The sequence below is a fragment of the Trachemys scripta genome, chromosome 21, assembly GCF_013100865.1.
Source record: "Trachemys scripta elegans isolate TJP31775 chromosome 21, CAS_Tse_1.0, whole genome shotgun sequence".
In the NCBI taxonomy this organism is placed as follows: domain Eukaryota; kingdom Metazoa; phylum Chordata; order Testudines; family Emydidae; genus Trachemys; species Trachemys scripta.
Window position 1 is genome coordinate 321,324 of NC_048318.1, and position 25,126 is coordinate 346,449.

Genomic DNA, 25,126 nt, shown 5'->3' on the forward strand with positions numbered 1-25,126 from the left:
CTCCAATCTGAAGCAGAGACTGCCGTGCTGTTGTCAGTGTCTTGAAGCTAATGCATATTGATGAGGAAGGGCTGAGCGCACACGGCTCTCTGCAGAGGGGAGGCAGACGGCTGGGAACAGCCCTATCTCCAGGCAGGCAGCGGCTCGCTGATTCCGTTACATTCTCTACAGCTCCCAGGGATGCTGATCTGAGCCAGGGACCTTGCGTTTCCCCGGCTGCTCTTTGCTAACCCCCGGACCACACCTCAGGTGCGTGCTTGTCTCTGTCCTTCGAGCGGCGGCCGAATTGATCGTGCGGATGCTGGGGGCCCGACTCCGCTTTCCGAGAAGCAGCCCCTGACCCGTCCCCATTGTCTGGCGAGCGCCTGCCGGGTCCCCGGGGCTAAACGGGACCCCCCAGGCCGGCAAACCAACGCGCAAACGTGGTACTGAAAGCACCCCCCTCCTCGCCCTGCGCAGAGCCATTGTGTCGGAGGTAGGGCTGTGTGTGTACAGGCCGCTGTGTGTGTGTGTGTGTGTGTAGATGTAAAGAGGGGGTTGTGTTTGCACTGGGGGGCTGTGTGTGTGTGTACAGGGGGGTTGTGTGTGTACAGAGGGGCTGAGTGTGTGTGTGTGTACAGGCCGCTGTGTGTGTGGCTGAACATAGGGGGCTGTGTGTGTGTGTATGGCTGTGTGTGTAGATATAAAGAGGGGGTTGTGTGTGTACGGGGGGGCTGTGTGTGTGTGTGTACAGGGGGGCTGCGTGTGTGTATACAGGGTGTGTGTGTGTGCACAGAGGGGCCGAGTGTGTGTGTGTGTGTGTGTGTGTGTGTGTGTGTACAGGGGGCTGTGTGTCTGTGTGGAAATTCAGATGGGGCTCTGTGTGTGTGTGTGTGTACACGGGGGCTGTGTATGTGTATGTATGTACATAAGGGGATCTGTGTGTCTGTGTGTGTACAGGACAGGCTGGGTGTGTTTGTGTGTGTGTGTACAGGATGGTTGTGTGTGTGCACAAGGGGGCTGTGTGTGTGTGTCTGTGGTGTCTGTGTGTATATACAAGGGGGCTGTATGTTTGTGTGTGTGCGCACAGGACAGACTGTGTCTGTGCGTGTCTCTGTATGTGTACAGGGGGGCACTGTGTGTGTATGTACAGAAGGGGATCTTTGTGTGTGTACAGAGGAGGGCTCTGCAGGTGTGCGAGGAAGGTACGTGTGCACTGGGCAAAGGCTTGTGCAAGGAAAATTTTTTTGTCTGCATGTGTTGATGCAGGGGAAGGATTGTGAAGGATGGGGGAGAGGGGCTGTGTGTGAGAATGCAGATGGGAAAGTGCGTGTGAGGGGATGGGGTTTTGGTGTGTGTGTGTAAGGATGGTGAGAAGGGGATTATATATATATATATATATATAGGTGATGACTGAGAATTGGGGGGTGTATGTGGAGGAGAGTGGTATGTGGAGTGGGGTTGTGGTGGGGTAAAGCAGAAGTCAGTGTGTTGACTGGGGGGCAGGAGGCTTTGTTGTGTAGGAATGAGGCTTTATGGGGGCAGGAAAGTGTACATGGAGGGGGTTGTGTCTGAAGTGAAGCAGAGGCGTGTGTGTGTGCATGCGTATGGATTGGTGTTGGATGTGTGTGGGAGAGGCTGTTCAGGGAGACAAGAATGAGTGTGTTTATGTGGAGGGGAGAGGAGATTGTGTGTGTGTGTGTGTATGGGGGAAGGTGGGCAGGGAGGGAAGGTTGTGTGTGAGTGGAGGTTTTTAGTGTTTGTGTTGGAGGGGAAGATTAGTGGTGTGTGAGCATATGGGAGGTGGGTGTTTAGATGTATGGAGACTGAGGATTGTTTGGGTGTAGTGGAGGGTGTTTGTGTGTGCATGTATTTGGGGGGGGTGTCCATCGGGGTGGGAAATATGTGTGTTTTTGATGGGAATCTCTACTTATCTGATGACTGGGATGCAGTATTGCTGCCTGGCTCTTAAAACAAGGTGACCTAACATCACTAATGCACTAATGTCTTGACAGTGCCACTTGGGAGTGCACTACCTAGTGATCCCTAAAGTGCTTAGTGCAAACAGAACAGCATTGTGCAGGGTTCTCTGCTTGGGGAATGGGGAGGCAGAGAGTAAGAGATTGTTACTCTTCATCCTGGCTTTCAGAGCACCTTGCTCCCTGCAGCAAAGTGACTGGGACTCTCCCTCCACCTGTCTCCTTCCTGTTTGAGCCCCATACAAGCAGAGAACTGTCAGTTTCCAGGATCTGATGTTGTAGGGAGGCTGTTACAGCTGGATCTGGTTGCTTAATCCCAGCATTGGAAATGACCCAGCAGGTACCATGGAAGGGTACGGAAGGGGTAACATGGAGATAATGTTGTGAGGCTGAATCCAGTAGAGAGACACTCTAATTTGAAAGTCAGTCCTGAGCAAAATTGTGTGTTGGGGGGAATCATGTTAAACCAGAGAGGTGGGGGAGAAGCTGAGGAGAAGAGGGCCCTGAGCCAACCAGCGTGGGAAGTTTGGGCCAAACAGAGAGGCCCAGGGAGATTGCATAGGGATAGTTTACCAGAGGTTGTGGTGGATTCTCCATCTCTGGCAATTTTAAAATCAAGATTAGATGTTTTTATAAAAGATCTGCCGTAGTTCAAACAGGAATTATTTCAGGGACATTCTGTGGCCTGTGTTACGCAGGAGGGCAGACTGGATGATTACAGTGGTTCTTTCTGGCCCCAGAATCTATGAATCTATGAATTACAGTGTCTTATACGGAAGGCTGTGAGTTTGTCACAGAGGTGACGGAAGTCACAGATTTAATGGCTTTCTCTGACCTCCATGACTTCTGCAGCGGCCCGCCGCACCGTCTGCTGCTGGGGCAATTTCGGGTCACCACCTCCTTCCCCCAGCAGCAGCAGGAGTTTGTGTGTGGGGGGCTCAGGGCTGGAGGTTGTCCTGTGAGAGAGGGTGAGGGGTCTGAGCGGCACTTACCTCAGGGGGTTCCTCGGAAGCAGCAACATCCCGTGGCTCCTATGGGGAGTGCGTCCCGGGTGCTCTGCGCACTGCCTCCGCCTATAGGCACCACCCCCGCAGCTCCCATTGGCCACGGTTCCTGGCCAATGGGAACTGAGGAGCTGGCACTCAGGGAGGATGCAGTGTGCAGAGCTGCATGGCCGCACCTCTGCCTCTGCCTAGGAGCTGAGGGAGGTCGCTGCTTCTGGGGAGGTGCAGAGCCGGGTAGGCAGCCTACCAGCCCCGCCAACCCAGCACCAGTGGGGGTCCCCAGGTTGCCGCCTGAGCACCTGCAGCGCCCCCCGGGCCACCCCCTCCCCAAGATTTAGTCAGGGGTATATAGTACAAGTCATGGACAGGTCACGGGCCATGAATTTTTGTTTACTGCCCGTGACCCGTCCATGATTTTTACTAAAAATACCTGTGACTAAAACGTAGCCTTATTTATAGGATATTTTCTAGATGCTCTTTGGGCTTCTCCATCTTTCTGTTTTCCATCTTCTGTTGCTTTTGTCATGTCATGTTTGGCAAAAGGGAACTTGACGCTCTATCTGCAATGAAGCAGTGCATCGGAATTTATGCTCTTGTTCCGCTGCCTGCCTAGATGCTAGTTTGGAGGGCATTCCTGCTGTTGGAGTGGACTCTTTAAAAAAAAGCAGGATTTAGGATAAATGTGTGTGAAATTCAGGTCAATAACGTGGTGTTATGCTCTCTATCTTTTTGACAATGTTATTGTACAGTACAAAGATGGATTCCTCAATGTTTTGTGGGCAGAGACGCAAAGGACTGGAATAGTAAAAGGTACTATTCTGCAGGTCATTAGTGTGGTACACTGGCTGGATTGCTATGGGTGTAGAGCTGGACTAGCGGGACAGGGTAGGTCAGGATTGGCAGAGCAGTGTGGTAAAAGCTAGTGTAACGGATGACTGCCTGAGTGATGTCGGGCTCTCATTCAGCTGTGTTAGTCCCTCACTTTTATGAAGAATAAATTCATCCCAAAATTGTTAAAATGAGTCATTATATCAGAATTGCCCAATTCAGAGAACTATGAATTGCATTAAAAACGACCAGAAATCTCTGCCCATTTGAATAACAGCATCAGTGCAACAGCCCCTTATGCGCGGGAGGCTTCACTTAGAGCCTGCACAACAATAATTTCTGCTTGTCATTAGGAGCTATTTATAATGACCATGATGACAATGGAGTCAAATTAACACAAAGGAACAACTGGCTGCCTTAAAAAAACCCAACCAAACAGTGAGTGTGCTAGATGCAAACAATAGGCAACTGGGAGAATTCCTCTAGGTGGGATAATGTCTAATCAAATCAAATACTTGTAGGACCCTAAGTAGTTCATTAACCACTTCTGGAACTGTAGAAACTAGATAGAGCAATCTGTGATGAATTACAGCCAGAATTGTCAGTAGCCTGATCAGCTGTGCTTGGCAGTGAGGGTTTGCTGGCTCCTCCGGCCATACAAGGCACACCTACTGAAATGGCCGCTCCTCCTGTGCTGGTGTATCAGGAGGACTTTCCAGAGTCCAGCTGCTGACCCCAAGGCTACTGAATGACAAAAGCACATGATGCCCAGCTTTGGACACCGCGGACATTTTTCTTTTTTTGATTCATGCATCTCTGGTTTCTCTCTCTACTTTATATTTTGTATTCTGAACTTTTTACATCTTTATGGTACCACTTTTGCATTCGCTAATAATAATAATTGCTAGGAGGGCCTAAGGGCTCTCTGTGCTAAGGGAGATTGAGGTGGGGAGTCAGCCAGTGGTGTCTGGTTAATATGGTGAGTGATGTTGTTAGATTTTTTAGAGCCCAGAGGACCTCCCATACACAGAGTAAGTTTCCTCTGAGATAGCCATGGCTAAGACCCTAACTTTGCAGGAAGCAAGCTAACACCCTTCTGCCTGCAATTGACCACTTGCATGTCAGGCTGGCTTGAGAGCACATGACGAAGGAAAAGTTCAGGCCTTCCTCCCCCACTACACCCCACTTCTCCCGGCAGCCACACAAAGTGCAGGGAGAATACAAAACCGCCACTTTTTTTAAAAATGGGGGAAGAAGACAACAGTTTAAAAGGTTCAGTTAGGAAAGTGATTACTGATGAGGCAGACAGATACACACATACTCAGTCTGGAGTGCACAGGGTGGTTTGGCCTCTCTAAAGGTGCATCTTTAGCTCTTTGGAGCTCTGACACGCACAGGAGAGAAACCTCAGTGAAGAGGCAGACTCCCATGTAAGATAGTCTTAAGGAAGGACATGTACCTTGCCATAATTTTCCACCACCCAGTGGTAATCCCCTGTTCCTCCCCTGATTCCCAAGCTGATGCATTAGCCATGCTCTTTTATGTGCATTTGATATTGAGTTAAACTACATCAGTATTAGTCACTTTTAAAATGATTTAAGAGTGTTCACACAAAGGGGCTGCTGCATTGATTTGACTACATTGATTTAGAAAGAGAACTAGTGAAATAAGTTTAATTTCTCTGCACATGCCAAGCCTGTAAAAGGCGGTGTCCCTGTGCCATCTGCAACCTCAAACCCATTGTCCTGAGACACCTTTGCCTATGGCCAAACAGCAGTTGTCTGTGACTATGGTTGCCTGTGAGTACAGTCCTTGCGTGCTGTGGGAGGTGTGCTGTGATTTGTCTTGTGCCCCATTGGCCAGACTGGGCTATGGCCATCAGCAACCCTGTGATAGACTCATGCAGGCTACATGGACAAATGGTATCTTGCATTTTCAAAACCACCACACTATCAATAAGGAATTTTGAAATCATGGCAGAAAACCAGCCCAGGTAAAACTGAGTGTCCAGTTACCCTGAGATAGGCCGGGTTTTCAAAAAGGCTCAGCTTCCATGTGATGCTTATAACCAGATTTTCAAAAGAGCTCAATTCCCACCATGCTGAGCACTTCTGAAAATCTTGGCCTATGTGTAAGCGGGGGAATGGTCCTGCTTTTACGGGAAACTTTCCTGGCTTATACACTACCCCGGTGAAATGGGCTAGTGAAAGGATCTGAGTCCTCGCTCCCACTTCCTTTACCCAGAGGCCTGCCTGACCTCAAGGGCTCCCCCTCCACTCTCCTGTGTGGCAGAGTCCTCATAGCCCCAACAAGGCTGGGCCCAGGATTCCTGTGGGGCTCGACCCCCAACCTTGTCGTCGTCACTTAGGGCAGGGGCTAGGGTGTCCTCACTCCGGGGTGCTCTCTCTGCACTGGATGCTTCCCTGACCCACTGATCATTACATACAGTTCAAAGCAAATACAGTTTATTAAACAGCAACCAATTAAGAAAAAGGGGAGAGGTTAAAGGAAAACACATCACCCCGCTCTGTGGCACGGGGACATCACAACCAGCGTCTGTGGAATGTAAGGGAAGTTCAGTCTGTTCCTCACAAGCCCCAGGCCTCCTTCTCAGGCTCTGGTTGTGCTGCAGGGATGCTGTGGGTCAGACACTTGCTCTGGTGGTGGCCACACGCCCTCAGGCTTTAGATGGCGGGACCCTTCTTCCCAGTGTCAGCCCCCACCCCGTTGGGGTTACCATCCCCCTGCAAGCCTGGCCTGCAAGGCGTCTTGGTGGGGGGCATCTCCCTGTGCTGGGCCTGCTGCCCAGGGTCCCCCTTGCTCTCCCCAGCTGCTCACCACACCCGGCTCCAGACTGCTCCAGCCCCAGCTCCGCTCGGCCTCAGCACTGCTGCTGCTCTGCCTCCAGCTCCCTGGGCTGCTTCATTGGCCCCCCTGGCTCTGGTTGCCACAGCTCTCCTCCCAGCACAGGTCTGCTCTGTGGGCTGCTTCTGTGACTCTGCTCCCAGCACTGAACTGCTTCCTGGGCTGCCTTTCTGGTTCCTCTGGCTGGCACAGCTCTGCTCCCCAGCTCAGCCCCACTCTCACTGAGCCAGGCAATTCCAGCTCATACCAAGGACAGGACCCCCCCGGTCTCCTGACTCCCTGATTAGTCTACCGGCCCTGTCAATCAGGCTGACCTAGAGCATAGACCTCTCCCCATTGTTCCTGGGGACTGATTTCCCATTGACCCTTCCCCTTTCTTTTAGTACTGGGAGTTAGCCAACCAAAATACCTCCACTGAGTTTTAATACATATGTGTCCATCCTGTCACCTTTAAAAATGCTGCAACTTTAACTCCTGCATCTCTCATTGTATCACCCATGTGACCCATCATCTGAGGACTTCCTCTGCCACCTGCTTGTAGGGTGACCAGATGACAAGAACAAAATATCGGGACACATGGGGGTGGGGGTGTGCGCCGCGGAAGCAAAAAAAAAAAAAAGCCGGAGTGCAAAATATCAGGACATCTGGTCACCCTACCTGCTTGCCCCATATCTAACAAAGCAAAGCTGCCAAATCTCTTGCTTCCCAGCTGCCTGGGCCAGGGTGAGTCTGTGGAGGATAATGCAGGCAGGAAAGGTGGCCTGGAGTCGGGAGACTGGAGACGCTAAAGAAGGACGGGATGTGGAGAGGAACTGACATAGACCTGCAGGATGACCAGTTAGAAAAAGTCCATTTGCTGCAGTCAAGGGGTGGAAGAGGCCCATGACTTGAAGGGGGTTGGAGGGAGGTGATGGAGTAGGATGCCATGTGTGGGTGGTGGTGTCAGAAGCTGAAGTGAAGGAGGTGAGGGAACAGGACAGCAAATCAACCCTTTTTGTCAGAAGGACAAGGACTACAAGGCTTGAAAAATGTATCCTGTACTGATTAGCTCAAGTACTCCCAAGACCAAAGTACTCTGGTGCCCCAAGCCATGACTCCCACCTACATGTTGTAGCCCATCTGGCCTGGAGATCTCTTTCACCAGTTGTCTGACCTCTGACACCAATTAATGCCAGGCTAAGGTCATGTGGGTCCATAGGCACAACATGGCTCTGTTCTGCATCCTTCCTCACTTGAAAGGTGGAAGCACTGGTTCCCCTCTCCTCCCAGAGGCAGTGCAGTGGCATTGGGTTCCTTCTGCCCCAGTAGTGGCAGCAGGGTCACTTCCTCCCCTTTGGCACAGAGGGGAGGCAACAGGGGTCTCCTCTCCTTTTCCAGAGAGGAAGGGGTGACAGCAGGGGCTCCCTAGTACTTACCCCATCAGCCAGGGTGTAACTGCTGGGGTGGGGGACAAGGCCCACTGCACTCTCTCCTGCCACACACTAAGCCCCTTGCTGGAGAGGACTTGGCAAGCCCCCCCACCCAGAGCAGAGAATCTAGGTGTTAACCTCTGTAGCAGGCTGGTTACCCGCTCCTGCCCTGCAAGACTTGAAACAGCCCAGGAGAAGGCTGTGGCTGGGGCAAGAAGCCTGGGCTGATTGGGGGAAAGTAGGCTCAGCTGGGGCCATGCCCCAATCAGGCCCAGCTGGCCCCTATGAGAGGCTGTGAGCCAGAAGCCCAGTAAACCTCCCTCTGCTTGTAGAGGGAGAAGGGCCCGGCTGTAGGGACTTAAGCAAGACCTCTAGATTGGGAGCAGGGCTGGGGAAGGGCCAGCGGAGCTGGGAGCTCTGGCCTGGGATGCCCCATGCTGCAGGCCTGACTATAGGCCAAATAGGTGCAGGGTTGCAACGGGGCAGCCCGGGGGTAGGCAGAGGCAGCAGGTCTGAATCCCTTTGCCTGTGATGAGTGGCTTGTACTGCAGTCTGCCCCAGGGAATGGGGGCTAGATGGAGACTGGGCAGTAGCCAAGATTGAGGTGAAGTGGGGATAGGGGGTGGGGGTTCCCTTGGGAGGGGGAGACCCAGAACTTTGGGGATACTGCCAGGGGGTGACACCCAGTTAAAGAGGCACTGGGGTCCTGGGAGGGACCCGGGGGCCAGCAGTGGTGACAAGACACTGGCCTGAAGAGGGTGCTCTGGAGGGTGGATGCTAATTCCTGAGGACAACCAGCAGGAGGCACTGCCGGGTGAGTCTGTGCACGCTTACACCTCCCATGGTGGTGCATGGGGGCAGTTCCCCTCGCAGAGCTAGTGTTTCAGACTGTCTCCATACTCAGGCAGGCAGCTCTGACTTGTTCAGTTATAATTGTGCCACTTTTTAATGTTTTTCTATACAACTGCATAGGCTGGAAATGCCCTTTTTTAAAAATGAACATTTAGAATCTGAAGAAATCACATGACTCCAGGACCTGGGGCCCTAATCATGAGCCTATATATGCCTTAATCTGGCCCCTGAAATATCAAATAAACCAATTAATGTTGCCCCTGGAACCCATCCCCAAACCAGACAGCCATCTCACCCAGGCACACGCACACCTTGCCTGGCACCTACCCCCAATGCAGCATTTCCTTGAGTGCAGGCACCCTTCTCATTAGCTGCCCATGACATCCCCACCAACATGCCAAGCATCCCTTCTTGCTTCTCCCATCTCTAGGGTGATATAGTCCCTGGGTGTGTGTAGAGGAACATTCCCCTCACCTGCTTCTAGGGATTGTGAGGAGAGCCCAGGCGGAGCAGCATAGGGCAGGTGAACCACCTAAGAGAGCTCTTGCCCAAGTAGCTCTCCCTTCTCATTTGAAAGTTTTAGCCTTACTGTTTTATATGCATATAAATATTAAAAATATAACCCATGCCTTTCCTGGCCCCCCTGCTTCCAGACCTGTATGCTCCCATCTACAAAAATCTGCTCCTCTTCTTTCAAAGGTATATGAAGAAATGGCTTATTGCTATTTGTAAGCTGCAATTACTGGTGAGGTCCATGAGCACATGCACAATGAACAAGATGGACATTCCATATACTGATGCAGAAGGAAGTGGTCACATTTGCTTCCTGTCTGTGTCTGGAAGCTATACTACCATAGCTCCAGCATCCAAACTCCTCTCAACCAAGCACCCTTGCCAGTGAAGATCAGAACAGCCTGTTGCAAAGGGTCATAAGGGGCCCCTCTGCTCTCCACACTGATGCTGCAAATACATGTGCGTGATCCCATAAGTGCATATCTGAGCAAACTTTGAAGGCCACTTTCAAAGCTTTTTGAATTTACAAACACTAAAGGGAGAGAATACAGCTGAGCTGAACCACATTTAAAAACAAATTCTCCCAGCTCTAGCTCTAAGTGAAAGAGGGCTGCATTGCATATGCATAGCTAATTCAAGGTTACCCTGCCTTATTCAGTGTACAAAAATGTTTTCTTCCAGGTCATTGATCAAAATGTTAAATAGTATAGGCTACAAACCAATCACTGAAGGACTCCACTGGAAACACCACTTGATGATGATTCCTCATTTACAATAACATTTTGAGAGCTTTCAGAGTAGCAGCCGTGTTAGTCTGTATCCGCAAAAAGAAGAACAGGAGTACTTGTGGCACCTTAGAGACTAACAAATTTATTAGAGCATAAGCTTTCGTGGGCTGTAGCCCACGAAAGCTTATGCTCTAATAAATTTGTTAGTCTCTAAGGTGCCACAAGTACTCCTGTTCTTCATTTTGAGAGCTGTCAGTTTGTGACACACTATACTTTGGGGGAGTGCCCTGTAACCCCCATATTCATCATTTGTATATAATTGTGGTATTTCATATAAAGAATGCCATGTGAGATATCCTGGGAAAGGATATGATCTGCTGAAAGCCAATGTTCTATCTAAATGTGTATCGTTAGTAAGGCTGTTGATTAATTGCAGATAACTCACGCGATTAACTCAAACATTAATCATGATTTTAAAAAAATTAATTGCAGTTTTAATCACACTGTTAAACAATAGAATACCAATTGAAATTTATTAAATATTTTTGGATGTTTTTCTACATTTTCAAATATATTGAGTTCAGTTACAACACAGAATACAAAGTGTACACTGCTCACTTTATATTTTTATTACAAATATTTGCACTGTAAAAATGATAAACAAAAGAAAAGTATTTATCAATTTACCTCATACAAGTACTGAAGTACAATCTCTTTATTGTGAAAATGAAACTTACAAATGTAGATTTTTTTTTTTTTTTTTTTACATAACTGCACTCAAAAACAAAACAATACAAAACTTTAGAGCCTACAAGTCCACTCAGGCCTACTTCTTGTTCAGCCAGTCACTAAGACAAACAAGGAAGATAATGCTGCCTACTTCTTATTTACAATTGCACCTGAAAGTGAGAACAGGCATTTGCACGGCACTGTTGTAGCCGGCATTGCAAGGTATTTGCGTGCCAGATTTGCTAAACATTCATATGCCCCTTCATGCTTCGGCCACCATTCCAGCGAACATGCTTCCATGTTGATGATGCTCATTAAAAAAAATACTGCATTAATTAAATTTGTGATTGAACTCCTTGGGGGAGAATTGTATGTCTCGTGCTCTGTTTTACCCGCATTCTTCCATATATTTATTGTTATAGTAATCTCAGATGATGACCCAGCACATATTGTTCCTTTTAAGAACACTTTTGCTGCAGATTTGACAAAATGCAAAGAAGGTACCAATGTGAGATTTCTAAAGATAGCTATGGCACTCGACCCAAGGTTTAAGAATCTGAAGTACCTTCCAAAATCTGAGACGGACAGGGTGTGAAGCATACTTTCAGAAGTCTTAAAAAAGCAACACTCCAATGCGGAAACTACAGAACCCAAACCACCAAAAAAGAAAATCAACCTTCTGCTGGTGGCATCTGACTCAGATGATGAAAATAAACATGCGTCCATCCACGCTGCTTTGGATTGTGATTGAGCAGAACCCATCATCAGCATGGATGCATGTCCTCTGGAATGGTGGTTGAAGCATGAAGGGATATATGAATCTTTAGCGCATCTGGCATGTAAATATCTTCCGATGATGGCTAAAACAAGGCCATGCTAATGCCTGTTCTCACTTTCAGGTGACATTGTGAACAAGAAGCGGGCAGCATTATCTCCTGCAAATGTAAACAAACTTGTTTGAGCGATTGGCTGAACAAGAAATAGGACTGCGTGGACTTGTAGGCGCTAAAGTTTTACATTGTTTTATTTTTGAATGGAGTTATTTTTTCTACATAATTCTATGTTTGTAAGTTTGCATTACAGTACTTGTATTAAGTGAATTGAAAAATACTATTTTTTTTTTTTACAGTGCAAATATTTGTAATCGGAAATAAATATAAAATGAGCACTGTATGCTTTGTATTCTGTGTTGTAGTTGAAATCAATATATTTGAAAATGTAGAAAACATCCAAAAATATTGAAATAAATGGTATTCTGTTGTTTAACAGTGCAATTAATCACAACTATTTTTTTTAATTGCTTGACAGCTGTAAGATTCATTAGTGCATATGAAGCTATGCAACCGTCATAGAAATGTAGAACTGGAAGGGACCTTGACAGGTCAGAGTCCAGTTCACTGCCTTCACAGCAGGACCAAGTACTGTCTCTGACATTATTTTGCCCCAGATCCTTAAATGACCCTCTCAAGGAGAGGGCTCACAACCCTGGGTTTAGCAGGCCAATGCTCAAACCACTGAGCTATCCCTCCCCTGCTTATGTTGTATGGTTGTCACTAAAATATGCTGTGAGTTGTGGAATCTTCCCAGATACTAGGCCCCCAAAGACAACAACAAGGGAGGTAACCAATGCCTGGGTGGGTGTCAAACAACCATCAACAGCCATCGTCTAGCAAGGAAGTTACAATTCAGTGACTCACTTGCACAAGGCCACAACAGGGGAATTGCTCAACCTTGCCTGATGACGCAGTAATGCCCACTGGGCATGCCTGGACTTGTGCTCTGCAAGTACATGGAATGAGGATATTCAATAGATGATAGAGGCCTCATGGTTTGTCCTGGCTCTTCCCCCACTTTCAGTGAAAGCAACAAGAATGCTGGAGCTGAGGAGACTGGTCACCAAGCTAACAGACAGAGCATGCATATGAAAGACTGTAACCAACCTGCAGTTTTGACTGGGGTGAGGAAAAACTGCTTAGTCCAGATATTGCCTAGTATAATAAGGTTGAGAATTTAGACTGCGTGTTTATCTTTTATTTTCTTTTGGTAACTACTCTGACTTTTGGCCTATCACTTATAATCACTTAAAATCCATTTTTTGTAATCAATAAACGTATTCTAGTGTTTATCGTTACCAGTGAGTTTGACTGAAGTGCTTGGTAAATCTACTCAGGCTACAAAGGCTAGTGTATGTCCACTTTCCATTGATGAAGTGGTGAACCAATTAATAAACTTGCGTTGCTCACGAAAGGGGCTTGAGCAGTGCTAGAGGGTACATTCCGGTGGTATAAGATGGGAGCTTGGGGGATGTGACTGGTGCCTTTCTCTGTGTCATTTGTGAGTGGCTCTGGGAGCTATCATGCCATCTGGCTGGGTGTGGGGCACCACACGTGGTTGTCCTGAGAGGTAACAGCACTTGCAGGGGTTTGCTGCTTATCACCAGTAAGGCATTGTGAGAGACAATCAAGATTAGTAAATTAAGGGGGCACAGCGGTCCCAGGCTGTGTGCCATGTTAATTTGATATCATCTTAGTTTTTTAATCAAAATGTGCAGTACTATGTCAAATGCCTTACAGAAGTACATTACAGCATTTATCAACCAAATTTGTAACCTCATAAAAAAGATATCAGGTTAGTGTGACAGGATCAATTTCCCATGAATACAGGTTGAGTCGCGTTAATTATATTATCCTCCTTTAATTCTTTATTAATTGAATCCCATATCAGCGGCTCCATTATCATTCCTGGGACCGATGTCAGGTTGACAGACCTATATTATCGAGGTCATCTCATTTACCATTTAAAAAAATTGGCATAACATTAGCTTTCTTCCAGTCTTTTGGAACTTCCCCAGTGCTCCAAGACGTATTGAAAATCAAAATTAATGGTCCAGCAAGCTCCTCAGACAACTCTTTACAAAATCTTGGATGCAAGTTATCTGGACCTGATTATTTAAAAATGACTACATTTAGTAGCTTCTCTTTAACATCGTCCAGAGATATGAGTCGAGAGGAAAGAGTATTATCACCAAGTTATGAGACTATGTTTTTCCCCACATACAGTACAGAAATCTTTATTGAACACCTCTGCCTTTTCTGTATTCTTATTGATAATTCTACCGTTTCCATCTAGTAATGAACCAATACCATTGCCAGGATTCCTTTTGTTCCTAATATTTTTTTTAAAAGCTCCTTCTCATTGTCCTTAGCTCTGCTGGCCATAGATTTTTTTGTGTGTGTCCCTTTTCTTCCCTTATCAGTTTTCTACAATTCCTAATTTCTGATTTATATTCATTACTATCAACTTCCCCTTTCTTCCATTTGTTATATATTATTTTCCAATTCTTTATAGCTGCTTTCCCTTCTCCTCTAAACCAGGTCAGTTTTTAACCCACATATCCTTCTTCCTCATTTTTGGGATTGTGGCTTTTGGGGCATCTGATAAGGTGTTCTGAAATCATTCATAATTATCATTTACAGTTTTCTGATTAAAATGTTCTCTCAATGCAGATTTTGTAGAAATGTCAGTATTAACTATGGTTGGGATTTTCAAAAGCACCCAAGTGACTTAGGAGCATAAGTCCTGTTGAACATCCCACCCTTTGATGTTAACTAGAGCTACAATATTGAGTCTGCCAAAGTTAGCAAAAATTTCTAATGTGCACTCATGACAATTTTTTTGAAATGTTTATATCTCAACTGTATTTTAGTTTTTAGCAAACAATGCAAAGGCCTGTTTCACATGAAGAGTAGCCTGCCTGAAAAATTTCAGTTTGTGAAATTAAATTGTTTTTTAGTTGTGTGAGTAACGTGTGTTAAAGGTTTACTTAAAGTATTATTTTTTAAAATCTTTCCATAGTAAAAAACCCCTGTCTAAACTGATTTTGCTCAGACTTTTTCCAAAAATAATTAATCTCTGGCTGACATCAAACACAGAAAATGTCAGGCCAAAAATGCAGTTTTCAGAAGGCTATGAGCAACTCTTTGCAGGTTGTAATGAAAGTTCTGATATGATGGTCAATATAGACAGGGCTACTCTTCCCACAGTAATGAACTGAAGCCTGCAGAAACAGAAAGTGTGTGCATAATACTAAGCCTCATTACTGACTCATTAATGTACTTTTTGTTCTAGATAATCTGACTTGAAGATTTCACTTTAGCCAGTCCAAGATGGAAGCCCCACTGGTGAGTCTGGATGAGGAGTTTGAGGATCTGAGACCCTGCTACGTTGATGACAGAGAAGAAAAACCCCATTGTTTTTATGGCTCATCCCCTCAGCATCTGGAAGATCCCTCCCTTTCTGAGCTTGAGAACTTCTCCTCTGAAATTATCAGCTTCAAGTCCATGGAAGACTTGGTGAATGAATTTGATGAGAAGCTGAATGTCTGCTTTCGGAATTACAATGCCAAAACCGAGAACCTGGCTCCTGTAAAAAATCACCTCCAGATACAAGAGGAGGAAGAGCATCTTCAGGATGAAGAGTAAGTAGACTAGAAATTCTAATAATACATGTAACCCAAAGAGGCTTTAATTTATTTTAATGCATAAAGCTGGTCAAAAAAGGAAAAATAAAAACTAAGAAAAAATGAAATTTTTGAAGACTTTTCCATTGTGCAGGGTTTCTAATGGATCTCTTTTCAGTTTTTCAAAAATTTTATTGCATTTTTAAATATTTTTTTGGTCAAAAACATTATGGAAATGATTCTTGACACTTGTTTTCAGTAAACAAAAGCATCTGAACCATTTTGATGATGGTTTTGATGATTTTTTTGATTAAAAACAATGGATAAAGAAGTCATGAAAATGTCTGTGAAAAATTAAAACAATTGAATAAGTGAATAGTTTTTGGCAAAATATTTTTTTCTTTGGAAAAAGGCCATTTTACAATTTTATTTTTTCAAAACAAAACATTAATGTCTGTACTCACAAAGAGATAATCACAAGGCTTCTAGCTCACCATTAAGACTAAGGCTATTTTTACACTACCGTGTTTAGTCGACTTAAGTTACATCGATGATCATAAGCTGCTTTAATTACGTCGATTGTGCACATCCACACAATGCTCCTTGCATTGGCAGATCACGTCCACAGTTGGTGCTCTTGCATTGACAGTTAGAGAGTTGTATCGTGGGAAGCTATCCCACTGCAACTTGCCACCCTCTGATCCTGGGAGATCTGGGAACGGATTGCGATGCATCATGGGAGTTTGCTCACCATCCCATGATGCAGTTATTTCCATCCCATCATTCCATGGGCTTCTGACTTCGTTTCATGCCATTTTTAACAGCCCTTGTAAACTGTGTGCCCACCATCTCTGTCTGAAAGCATGGATCCTGAACTGCTGAGCGTTATGACCACAACGCGGCTGGTTCAGCAGTATTTCATGAGCTGTGAAACAGTAAGTGAATCAGTGGTGCCTGCCCTCCTGTGTGTCATGGAAAGAAATAATTCCATATTGCTGCTGGCCTTCATGGAGCAGCTGAACATGGTGGACCATTGGTACTGGGCTCAGGAAACAAGCACTGAGTGGTGGAATCTCATTGTGATGCATGTATGGGATGACAAGCAGTGGCTGTAGAACTTTCGGATGTGCAAATCCACCCTCCTGGAACGGTGTGCAGAGCTCGTCCTGGCACTGCGGCATAAGGACACCAGAATGAGAGTGATCGCCACTAGTGTGGGCAGCTATGTGGAAGCTGGCAACTCTAGACTGCTACCAGTCAATTGCGAATCAGTTTGGTGTTGGAAAATCCACTGTGGGGGTTGCGGTGATGCAAGTCTGCAGGGCCATTAATCACCTCCTGCTACAAAGGACTGTGACTCTTGGTAATGTGCAGGAAATCTTTGATGGCTTCAAGGCAATGGGATTCCCTAACTGCAGCAATAGATGGAACACATCCCAATTTGGGCCCCAGACCATCCTGAGACAGAGTACATTAACTGAAAGGGCTACTTGTCCATGGTCTTGCAGGAGCTAGTGGATCACCAGGGCCATTTCACTGACATCAATGTAGGGTGGTCAGGGAAGGTGCAGATGCACGCATCTTTAGGAACACTGGACTGTATAGAAAACTGCATGCTGGGACTTTCTTTCCAGACCAGAAGATTCTGATGGGGGATGTGGAAATGCCCATAGTGATCCTGGGAGACCCTGTGTACTCTTTGCGCTCATGGCTCATGAAGCCTTACACCAGGAACCTAGACAGCAGCAAGGAAGCACTTCAACTACAGGCTTGGCAGGTGCCAAATGACCACTGAACGTATCTTTTGGCAGATTAAAAGGTTGCTGGTGCTGCCTTTTTGGCAGGTTAGACCTCAACAAGGGAAATATTCTGACAGTCATTGCAGCCTGCTGTACAATGCGTAATAGTTGTGAAGAGAAGGGGGGAAGTTTCCCCCAGGGTGGAGTGCGAGGTTGATCAGCTGGCTGCGGATTTTGAGCAGCCAGATACCAGGTCAATTAGAGGGGCACAACAGGATGCCATTCAAATCAGGGAGGCTTTGAAGGAGTATTTTGACCATGATTTCTAGCAATGTGTCTTTATGTGAGGTATTCAGCCAGGGAATGTTTACTTGCTGCTCTGTATGAACCCTGTAATGCTTGATTCCTGAGCGTTACTTGTACTGTGCAAATATTCCTTCCAATAGCCATCGTGTTTGAATGTTAGCACCAACTAATGTGCATATGATCCAAATAAAGAGTAAATTTGTATCAAAAATAAAGTTTAATAACAGGACAAAAACCAAACTATTTGTCAAATAGGGGACATGGAAACGAGGAATAGTCTCTCGGTTATGGCTCTCCGAGCTGAGTGTAATTCCAGCTTTCACTGTGAAACCAGCCCCTGGGGGTTGAGTGCAAGGGTACTGAGAGGGATCAGGAACATGCACCAAATGTGGTGAGGGAGTTTGGGGAAAGCATGGAATGGAGTTCTGACTGCGGGGGGACTCGTGCATGGATGTGCTCTGACTGAAGCATAATGAGGGACTTGAGCATTTCTGTCTGGTCCTCCAGTAGCTTAATCATCCACTCCTGCCCCTCTCTCCTTTCCAGGCTATCCAGCCTGATATTTTCATTAATTGTCTCCCTCCATGCTCTTGTTTCACTATCTGCTGTAGCTGTTGACTGCAGCACTTCACAAAAGATATCCTCCTTAATCTTCCTGGTTTGCTGTCTTATCTGATGGAGGTACTCTGCTGCTGTGGTGCTGTGTCCAGTTTTGGGCCCCACACTTCAAGAAGGATGTGGAAAAATTGGAAAGAGTCCAGTGGAGGGCAACAAAAATGATTAGGGGTCAGAGCACGTGACATATGAGGAGAGGCTGAGGGAACTGGATTATTTAGTGTGCAGAAGAGAAGAATGAGGGGGGATTTGATAGCTGCTTTCAACTACCTGAAAGGGGGCTCCAAAGAGGATGGATTTAGACTGTTCTCAGTGGTACCAGATGATAGAACAAAGAGTAATGGTCTCAAGTTGCAGTGGGGGAGGTTTGGTTTGGATATTAGGAAAAACTTTTTCACTAGGAGGGTGGTGAAGCTGTGGACTGGGTTACCTAGGGAGGTGGTGGAATCTCCTTCCTTAGAGGTTTTTAAGGTCAGGCTTGACAAAGCCCTGGCTGGGATGATTTAGTTGGGGATTGGTCCTGCTTTGAGCAGGCGGTTGGACTAGATGACCTCCTGAGGTCCCTTCCAACCCTGATATTCTAAGTGGGGTCCTCAAGGGCACATCTTCAGAAGCCAAAGAAACAATGAACTGATACAGTGTTGCACTCACAGCCGTGAATCATAAAATTTACACACACATCTATCTCACTGTCCCTTGGCTAGCATACAGCTTGGCATGAGTCTGAAATAGGGTGAGTTCAGTGGGGGGTGGCAAGGGGGGAATGGGCAAGAAGGAACAAAGGACCTGGGTGGTCTGAGAAGGGGGTTCCTACAACGTCCTAGTGGAAATATTCTGAATAGTGGTACCCTTATCCATAGGCGGCGTAATCAAACCCCGATATCTCACTCCTGAGGGTAACCAGGATGCATCTCTTGCATGCGTGTGGCTTCAGACTGTCTCCGTGTACTCCTCGCCTGTGTGCTGCTTTGGTTGCTGCAGAAATAATTGCCGGTTGGGTGCAGCAAAACTTCCTCCAGTGTGGGGAGAAACAAGTTAGTTTTGCCAAGGAACCTTTGGCAGAGGATTGCAGAATATCTGCAGGAAAATTTCCTAGAGCTCTCTTTGGAGGATTCCCAGTAGGGTGACCAGACAGCAAGTGTGAAAAATCGGGACGGGGGTGGGGGTAATAGGAGCCTATATAAGAAAAAGACCCAAAAATCAGGACTATCTCTATAAAATCGGGACATCTGGTCACCCTAATTCCCAGGATATCCTGGTGTACTTTAACAAAGTTTCCCTCCAGGTTCCCACTGCATAGCTGCATAAGCTCTGTTGTTAATTTCTTTCCCTTATCCTTCCTCTACTGTATAACAAAGTACACGAGAGCTCAATTTCCTCTCACCATGAAGTATTAAAGTAAAGTTAGCAGAAGTTAGGCTCTGGGCAAGAATTAGGCCCTGTTACAAAACATGCCTACCTCCAGGTTCGGTGTCCAGAACATGAACTTGGCAAGAACACAGCTAGTTTTTCAAAAACACAAACACTCCAAAGTAGGGTTACCATATTTAAAAAATAAAAAAAGAGGACACTCCACGGGCCCTGGCCCTGCCCCTTTCCCACCCCCGGCCCTGCCCCAACTCCGCTCATTCCCCACCCCTTCCCCAAAGTCCCCGTCCTAACTTCCCCTCCTCCCTCCCAGCCACACGAAAAGGGCTGCCCAAGCGCTACCGGCTTCACGGTTTGCTGGGCAGCCCCCAGACCCTGCGCCCCCGGCCAGCACTTCCCCAGTGCAGCTGGAGCCTGGGAAGGGAAGTGCCCAGCCAGGGGTGCAGGGTCTGGAGGCTGCCTGGCAAACCATGAAGCCGGTAGCGCCCTTTTCGTGTGGCTGGGAGGGAGGAGGGGGAGTTAGGACGGGGCTCTGGGCTCCCGGGCTCCGGGCTCCCGGGCTCCGGCTGCTGTGCTCCTCCCCTGACTCTTCGGCTCTGTTTAAAGCCAAGCTACCCGAGCGCTACCGGCTTCAGGCAGCCCCCGTGCCTCTGGACTCTGCGCCGCCGGAGCCCGGGAGGGGAAGTGCCCGGCCGGCAGCTCAGGGTCCGGAGGCAAGGGAGCTGCCCGAAGCCGGTAGCGCTCGGGTAGCTCGGCTTTAAACAGAGCCGAAGAGTCAGGGGAGGAGCACAGCAGCTGGAGCCCAGGAGGGGAAGTGCCCGGCCGGGGGTGCAGGTTCTGGAGGCATGGGGGCTGCCCGAAGCCCGAGCGCTACCGGCTTCATGGTTTGCCAGGCAGCCTCCATCTGGGTTCAACAGGAAAAACAGCTCACAATTTCTGTGTGTGTTATCAAAATAATTACATATGTAAAAACAAACAAAACCCCGCTAATGAGGCTTCAGAAATGAGCTCCAGTTACAGAAAAAGTTAATGTGCAGATCTTGCCCTCATATGTTAAAATCCACAGAAGAGGAGAGAGGAAAATGTGAGGTTCTTGTGCGGAGTTTTCCTGGGATCATTTTATTGTCCCTCATCCCCAGTTTGGTCAGTGGGTCAGTCTCCAAGACCTGGATAGATCTTGATGGGATGTGGTGGAAGTGCAAGGGGCTTTCCTCCTGTGACTCTTGTGAAATGTGCTAAAGAATGCTCCACAAACCCCTTGCACTGCCCAGTTGTATATTAGGATCTTAAAAAAATTAAGGAATTTTCCACACTGAAAATGTTGCTAAGCCGATGCAAAGGTACATGCACACTGTGATGCACTGTACCTCAAAATAGCACCTTGTAACCCTCATAGTCATCGTTTGTATATAGTTGTGATATGTCATACAAAGTATGCCATGTAAGGTATCATATGAATGATCATGACCTGCTGAAATTCATTATTCTGTCAAAATATGTATATCGTTATTGTGCATGAAGTTATGAGATTTTGCTGTATGGTTGTTATTGAAATATGTTGTGAGTCTGGGAGACGCCCACTGCTGGCTCTCCCGTGGCAACAAGGGTTGTGACCCACACCCAGGCAGGTGATAAACGACCACTGACCAGCTGGGGAATTGTAAATAAGAGATTTATAATTCAATAGGAGACAGCTGTGCAAGCATCACACCCTGGGGATTGCTCAACTCTGTGACTCAGCAAGTTCCACCAGGACATGTCTGGGCCAGTATCTTTCCTAGGACATGAACTGAGAATATAAAATAAGGGACAGTGGCATCATGAGACCACATCTTTCCTCCCTCGCCTACTCTGAAGGCAACAAGAACACTGGGAAGACAAAGACTTTGGCCTGAGGAGACTGGTCCTAGGTTGAGAGGGAAATTCAGCCTATATATTAAGAACTGTGAGATGCTTGTAGCATCTAGTAGGGTGAGAAAAACTGTTTGATGCAAATCTTGCTTAGTCTGATAAATTTCAGGATTTAGACTGCAATTTTATTTATTATTTCTTATATAATGATCTCTGACCTCTATGCCTAACACTTATAATAATTTAAAATCTATCTTCCTTTTGTTAATAATCTTATTTTAATGTTTTATTTTAACCAGTGAGTTTTGTCTAAAGTGCTTGGGGAATTTGGGCAGATTACAAAAGCTGGTACATGTCCACTATCTTTTGACGAAGTGGCAAACTAATTAGTGAGCTTGTACTGTTCACGAGGTCTTGAGGAGTGTAAGACAGGATATTTCTGGGGTACATGATTGAGTCTGGGGGAAATATGCTGGCATCTCCCTGTGTACAGTTCATGAGTGGCTTGGAGAGCATTCATGCAACTTCACTGGATTTGTCTCTGTATGGTAAAGGCTGTGTGAGTGCAAGCACCTGGAGGAGTTTGTGGCTTGTCACCAGCATAACATTGTGAGAGAAAGCCCAGGCTGGAGAGATAAGGGGGCACAGTTTTCCCACAGTTCACGTTGTACCCTGTGGGTCCATTACACACATCAGTGTTTTAGTCTGTGTTGCCTTTCAAGAGTATTAGAGTTAAAAACATGTTAGAAACCCAGTAGTTCAGAGTCAAGATAGCACTTCTACAGCGAACCACAGAACAGTAACTGTCTTTACATCTCTTAGCACAGTGGAGCCCTGATTGGTGCCTCTTGGTTCTACTGTGCTATAAATATTTAATAGCAATAAGTAGACCTCAAAGCCTCCAGAAGCACCTTATCATTGCAGGTGCACTACCTATGCACCATTAACCTTTCTCACAGAAACAGCTTTTAACTTTGGCCACCTACAGCCTAGCGTCCAAACCATCAGGCTATATAGCAGGGGTAGGCAACCTATTGCACGTGTGCCAAAGGCGGCATGCGAGCTGATTTTCAGTGGCACTCACACTGCCCAGGTCCTGGCAACCGGTCCGGGGGGCTCTGCATTGTAATTGAATTTTAAATGAAGCTTCATAAACATTTTAAAAACCTTATTTACTTTGCAAACAACAATAGTTTAGTTATAGATTATAGACATATAGAAAGAGACCTTCTAAAAACGTTAAAATATATTACTGGCACGCGGAACCTTAAATTAGAGAATAAATGAAGACTCGGCACACCACTTCTGAAAGGTGGCTGACCCCTGCTATAGAGTCATTTTTGCTTTTAGCTGCTTGCCCAAATACTTTTCATTGTCATGAAGAATGCCAGTTAATAGCTAGTATAAATGACACTGCAAGAATGACTCCACCATGCCCTACTAGTTAGGGTGCCCACTGGAGAGGGGGGAGCCCCAAGATCAAGTCACTGCTCCATTGAATTTTTAATTATTTTATACACAGTGGAAGAGTTTCAGCTGGAAAGACTGAGAAAACCAGGTATGAGAATACCCCAGTGGCTAGGGCAATCCTATACTATAGTAAATTCTGGTTTTCCCATCAGGCAGAGGGGGGGCATTGAACCTTTGTCTTTCACACCTCAGCAGAATAACAGAGCATTAGTATAAAGGAGGTCCTCACCTGTGGCTTTTTGCAAACATAGTCCTCCTTGCTTTTCTCAAAATATCTGAAATTGAAAATAAAATGTTCAAGTCAGATCAAAACAGAACATTTTGTTTTGACATTACCAAAACAATTGAATTCTTTTGGTTCAGTCAAAACTATTCTATGAACACGACACAAATTTGTGAACAGTTTTGGGACATCCAAAACTGTATTTTTCAGTGAATAAAGTATTTGCTGAAAACATTGCACCCAGCTCTACTTGGGACAGGCCAAATTTTAGAAACTTCATCATATCTTCCCATTTAGGAAATATACCTGGTGGCATGGTGACTAGACACAGATTCACTTCCAATCATGGGTTCGTGCTGGCTTTATGGGTCCAAAAATTCTTAAACTCCCATGTTTTAGCAAAAAAAAATAAAAATGTTGAGTAGTGGTACTGGGAGAGGCAGTGTTGTCTAGTGGATAGGGCACTGGACTGGGACTCAGGAATCCTAAATTAAATTCTTGACTGTACTGTTGGGTGACTTTGGGCAAGTCACTTCACTGTGCCTCCGTTTCCCTATTTGTAACAGAGAGATAATAACACTGACCTCCTTGTAAAGCACGTTGAGATTTACTGATGAAAAGTGCTATATAAGAGTAAGTAGTATTATTACTGGAGCATTTGTGTCCTGTTTATTCCCACTCCATGTAGATCTATGAAAGGAGGCAACTCATGTGAGAGGCAGCGGTCAATACCTTAAAAAGCATATTCAGGCACCTGACTGTAGGCTCCTATTTTTAAAAAATTTCAGTTGCCGTTTTGACACTGGTTCTGTGGACTTCCCCCCTAAAAGGGCAGGTGTGATCGGACCCAATAATGTGCATGGACTGTGACATCTCCATTGGAACTTCTTGAACTGCATGAGAGGACCTTAGACTGCAGCTGCCTCTTGGGGGGCGAGGTGGGGCAGGGCGCTATGGTAAAAACAGAAGGGGCAAAAATGAGTGACACAAAGGGGATGGAAGGAAAATGGGAATAGATGAGGGGAAGCCATCCTGAGGCCATGGGGATAAGAAGAAAAATGGTAGAAGAGTGAAAATGCAGTGCTGATGTCACCACTGGAGTGTGGTAAGAGGAAACATGTCACCAAAGGGCTCTGCAAAGCCTGGCTGCAGCCCTAGTTCTTGCATAGTTGAATAACTAGTCCTGTGGCTCATACTTGTATTAGTAGGACTTAGTGACTTCCCTTTGTGGTTTTCTCCTCTACACTGCTGTGGAGAATGATCAGTCAAGGTGTCATGGTTCCATTTACCATAGGTACTACAGTGCAGCTTATTGAAGAAACATGGTTTCAATCAATGCAACATCCCCAAGCAAGAGAAACATGACCCCCTCTGTTTTGCTGATGTTCTCTGGGTTTTAGTGAACCCCGCTGTCATCTGTATCATGGACTGAGTCCTTCAGCTCACATGTTGCAAGTTAGCAAACGGCTCTGTGAGATTGTAGAGAATTCTTTGACTGACCCAGCACTTGTCTCCACTAGAAATGCTTCCACTGCACAGCTGCAACATTGCCATTGTACAGCTGTTGTGCTTCAGTGTAGACACTTACCACAGTGACAGAAAGGGTTCTTCCATTGCTGTCCTAAATCCACCTCCCTGAGAGGCAGTAGCTAGGTCGACAGAAGAATGCGTCCATCAACCTAGTGCTGTCTACACTGGGGCTTATGTTAGCTTCCCTACATCTCTCACAGGTGTGAATTTTTCATAAACCTGAATGACATAGCTGGATCAACTGAACTTCTAATGTTGAGCAGCCCTAAGGCTGCAATTCAGTGGGAGTGTCCTGAGCAGCTGGGTGGCCAGCACTCAAGGAAGATCAGTGCTTTGACATTGGGAGCCTAACTCCCTATCCTAGTCTAATGCCTTGTCCAGGGCTCTTCCCAGGTTCACGTCCTTCATCTGAACAGTGCTCAGTAGCCTCTCCGTGTAGGGCTGCTTAACCAAAATGATTTCTTTGAACATAACAGAGAATACAGGCAGAGGAGTGTTTAGACTGGCTAGAAATTCAGAGACATATTCCCTTCTATTTGTTTCAGTTCTCTTATATAAGAACATCAGACCAGTGGTCCATCTAGCCTATTATCCTGTATTCTGACAGTGGCCAATGCCAGGTGCTTCAGAGGGAATGAACAGAACAGGCAGTCATCATAGAATCATAGAATATCAGGGT

General features: G+C 46.3%; 1 protein-coding gene across 4 annotated transcripts in view; it reads left to right on the plus strand.

Moving 5' to 3' along the window:
• The first annotated feature begins 49 nt into the window (after positions 1–49).
• Positions 50–25,126, plus strand: part of FEZ1 (fasciculation and elongation protein zeta 1) — a 152,224-nt gene continuing 127,147 nt past the window's right edge. The window contains exons 1-2 of one of the 4 annotated variants that reach the window (XM_034754586.1): positions 50–249; positions 15,015–15,363. In XM_034754586.1, the coding sequence (XP_034610477.1) occupies positions 15,053–15,363 (311 nt within the window). In that variant the 5' untranslated portion in view covers positions 50–249; positions 15,015–15,052. Of the gene's footprint in view, positions 250–281; positions 476–9,823; positions 9,889–15,014; positions 15,364–25,126 lie in introns of those variants that run through there. The other 3 variants (XM_034754583.1, XM_034754584.1, XM_034754585.1) reach the window with 3 other exon arrangements.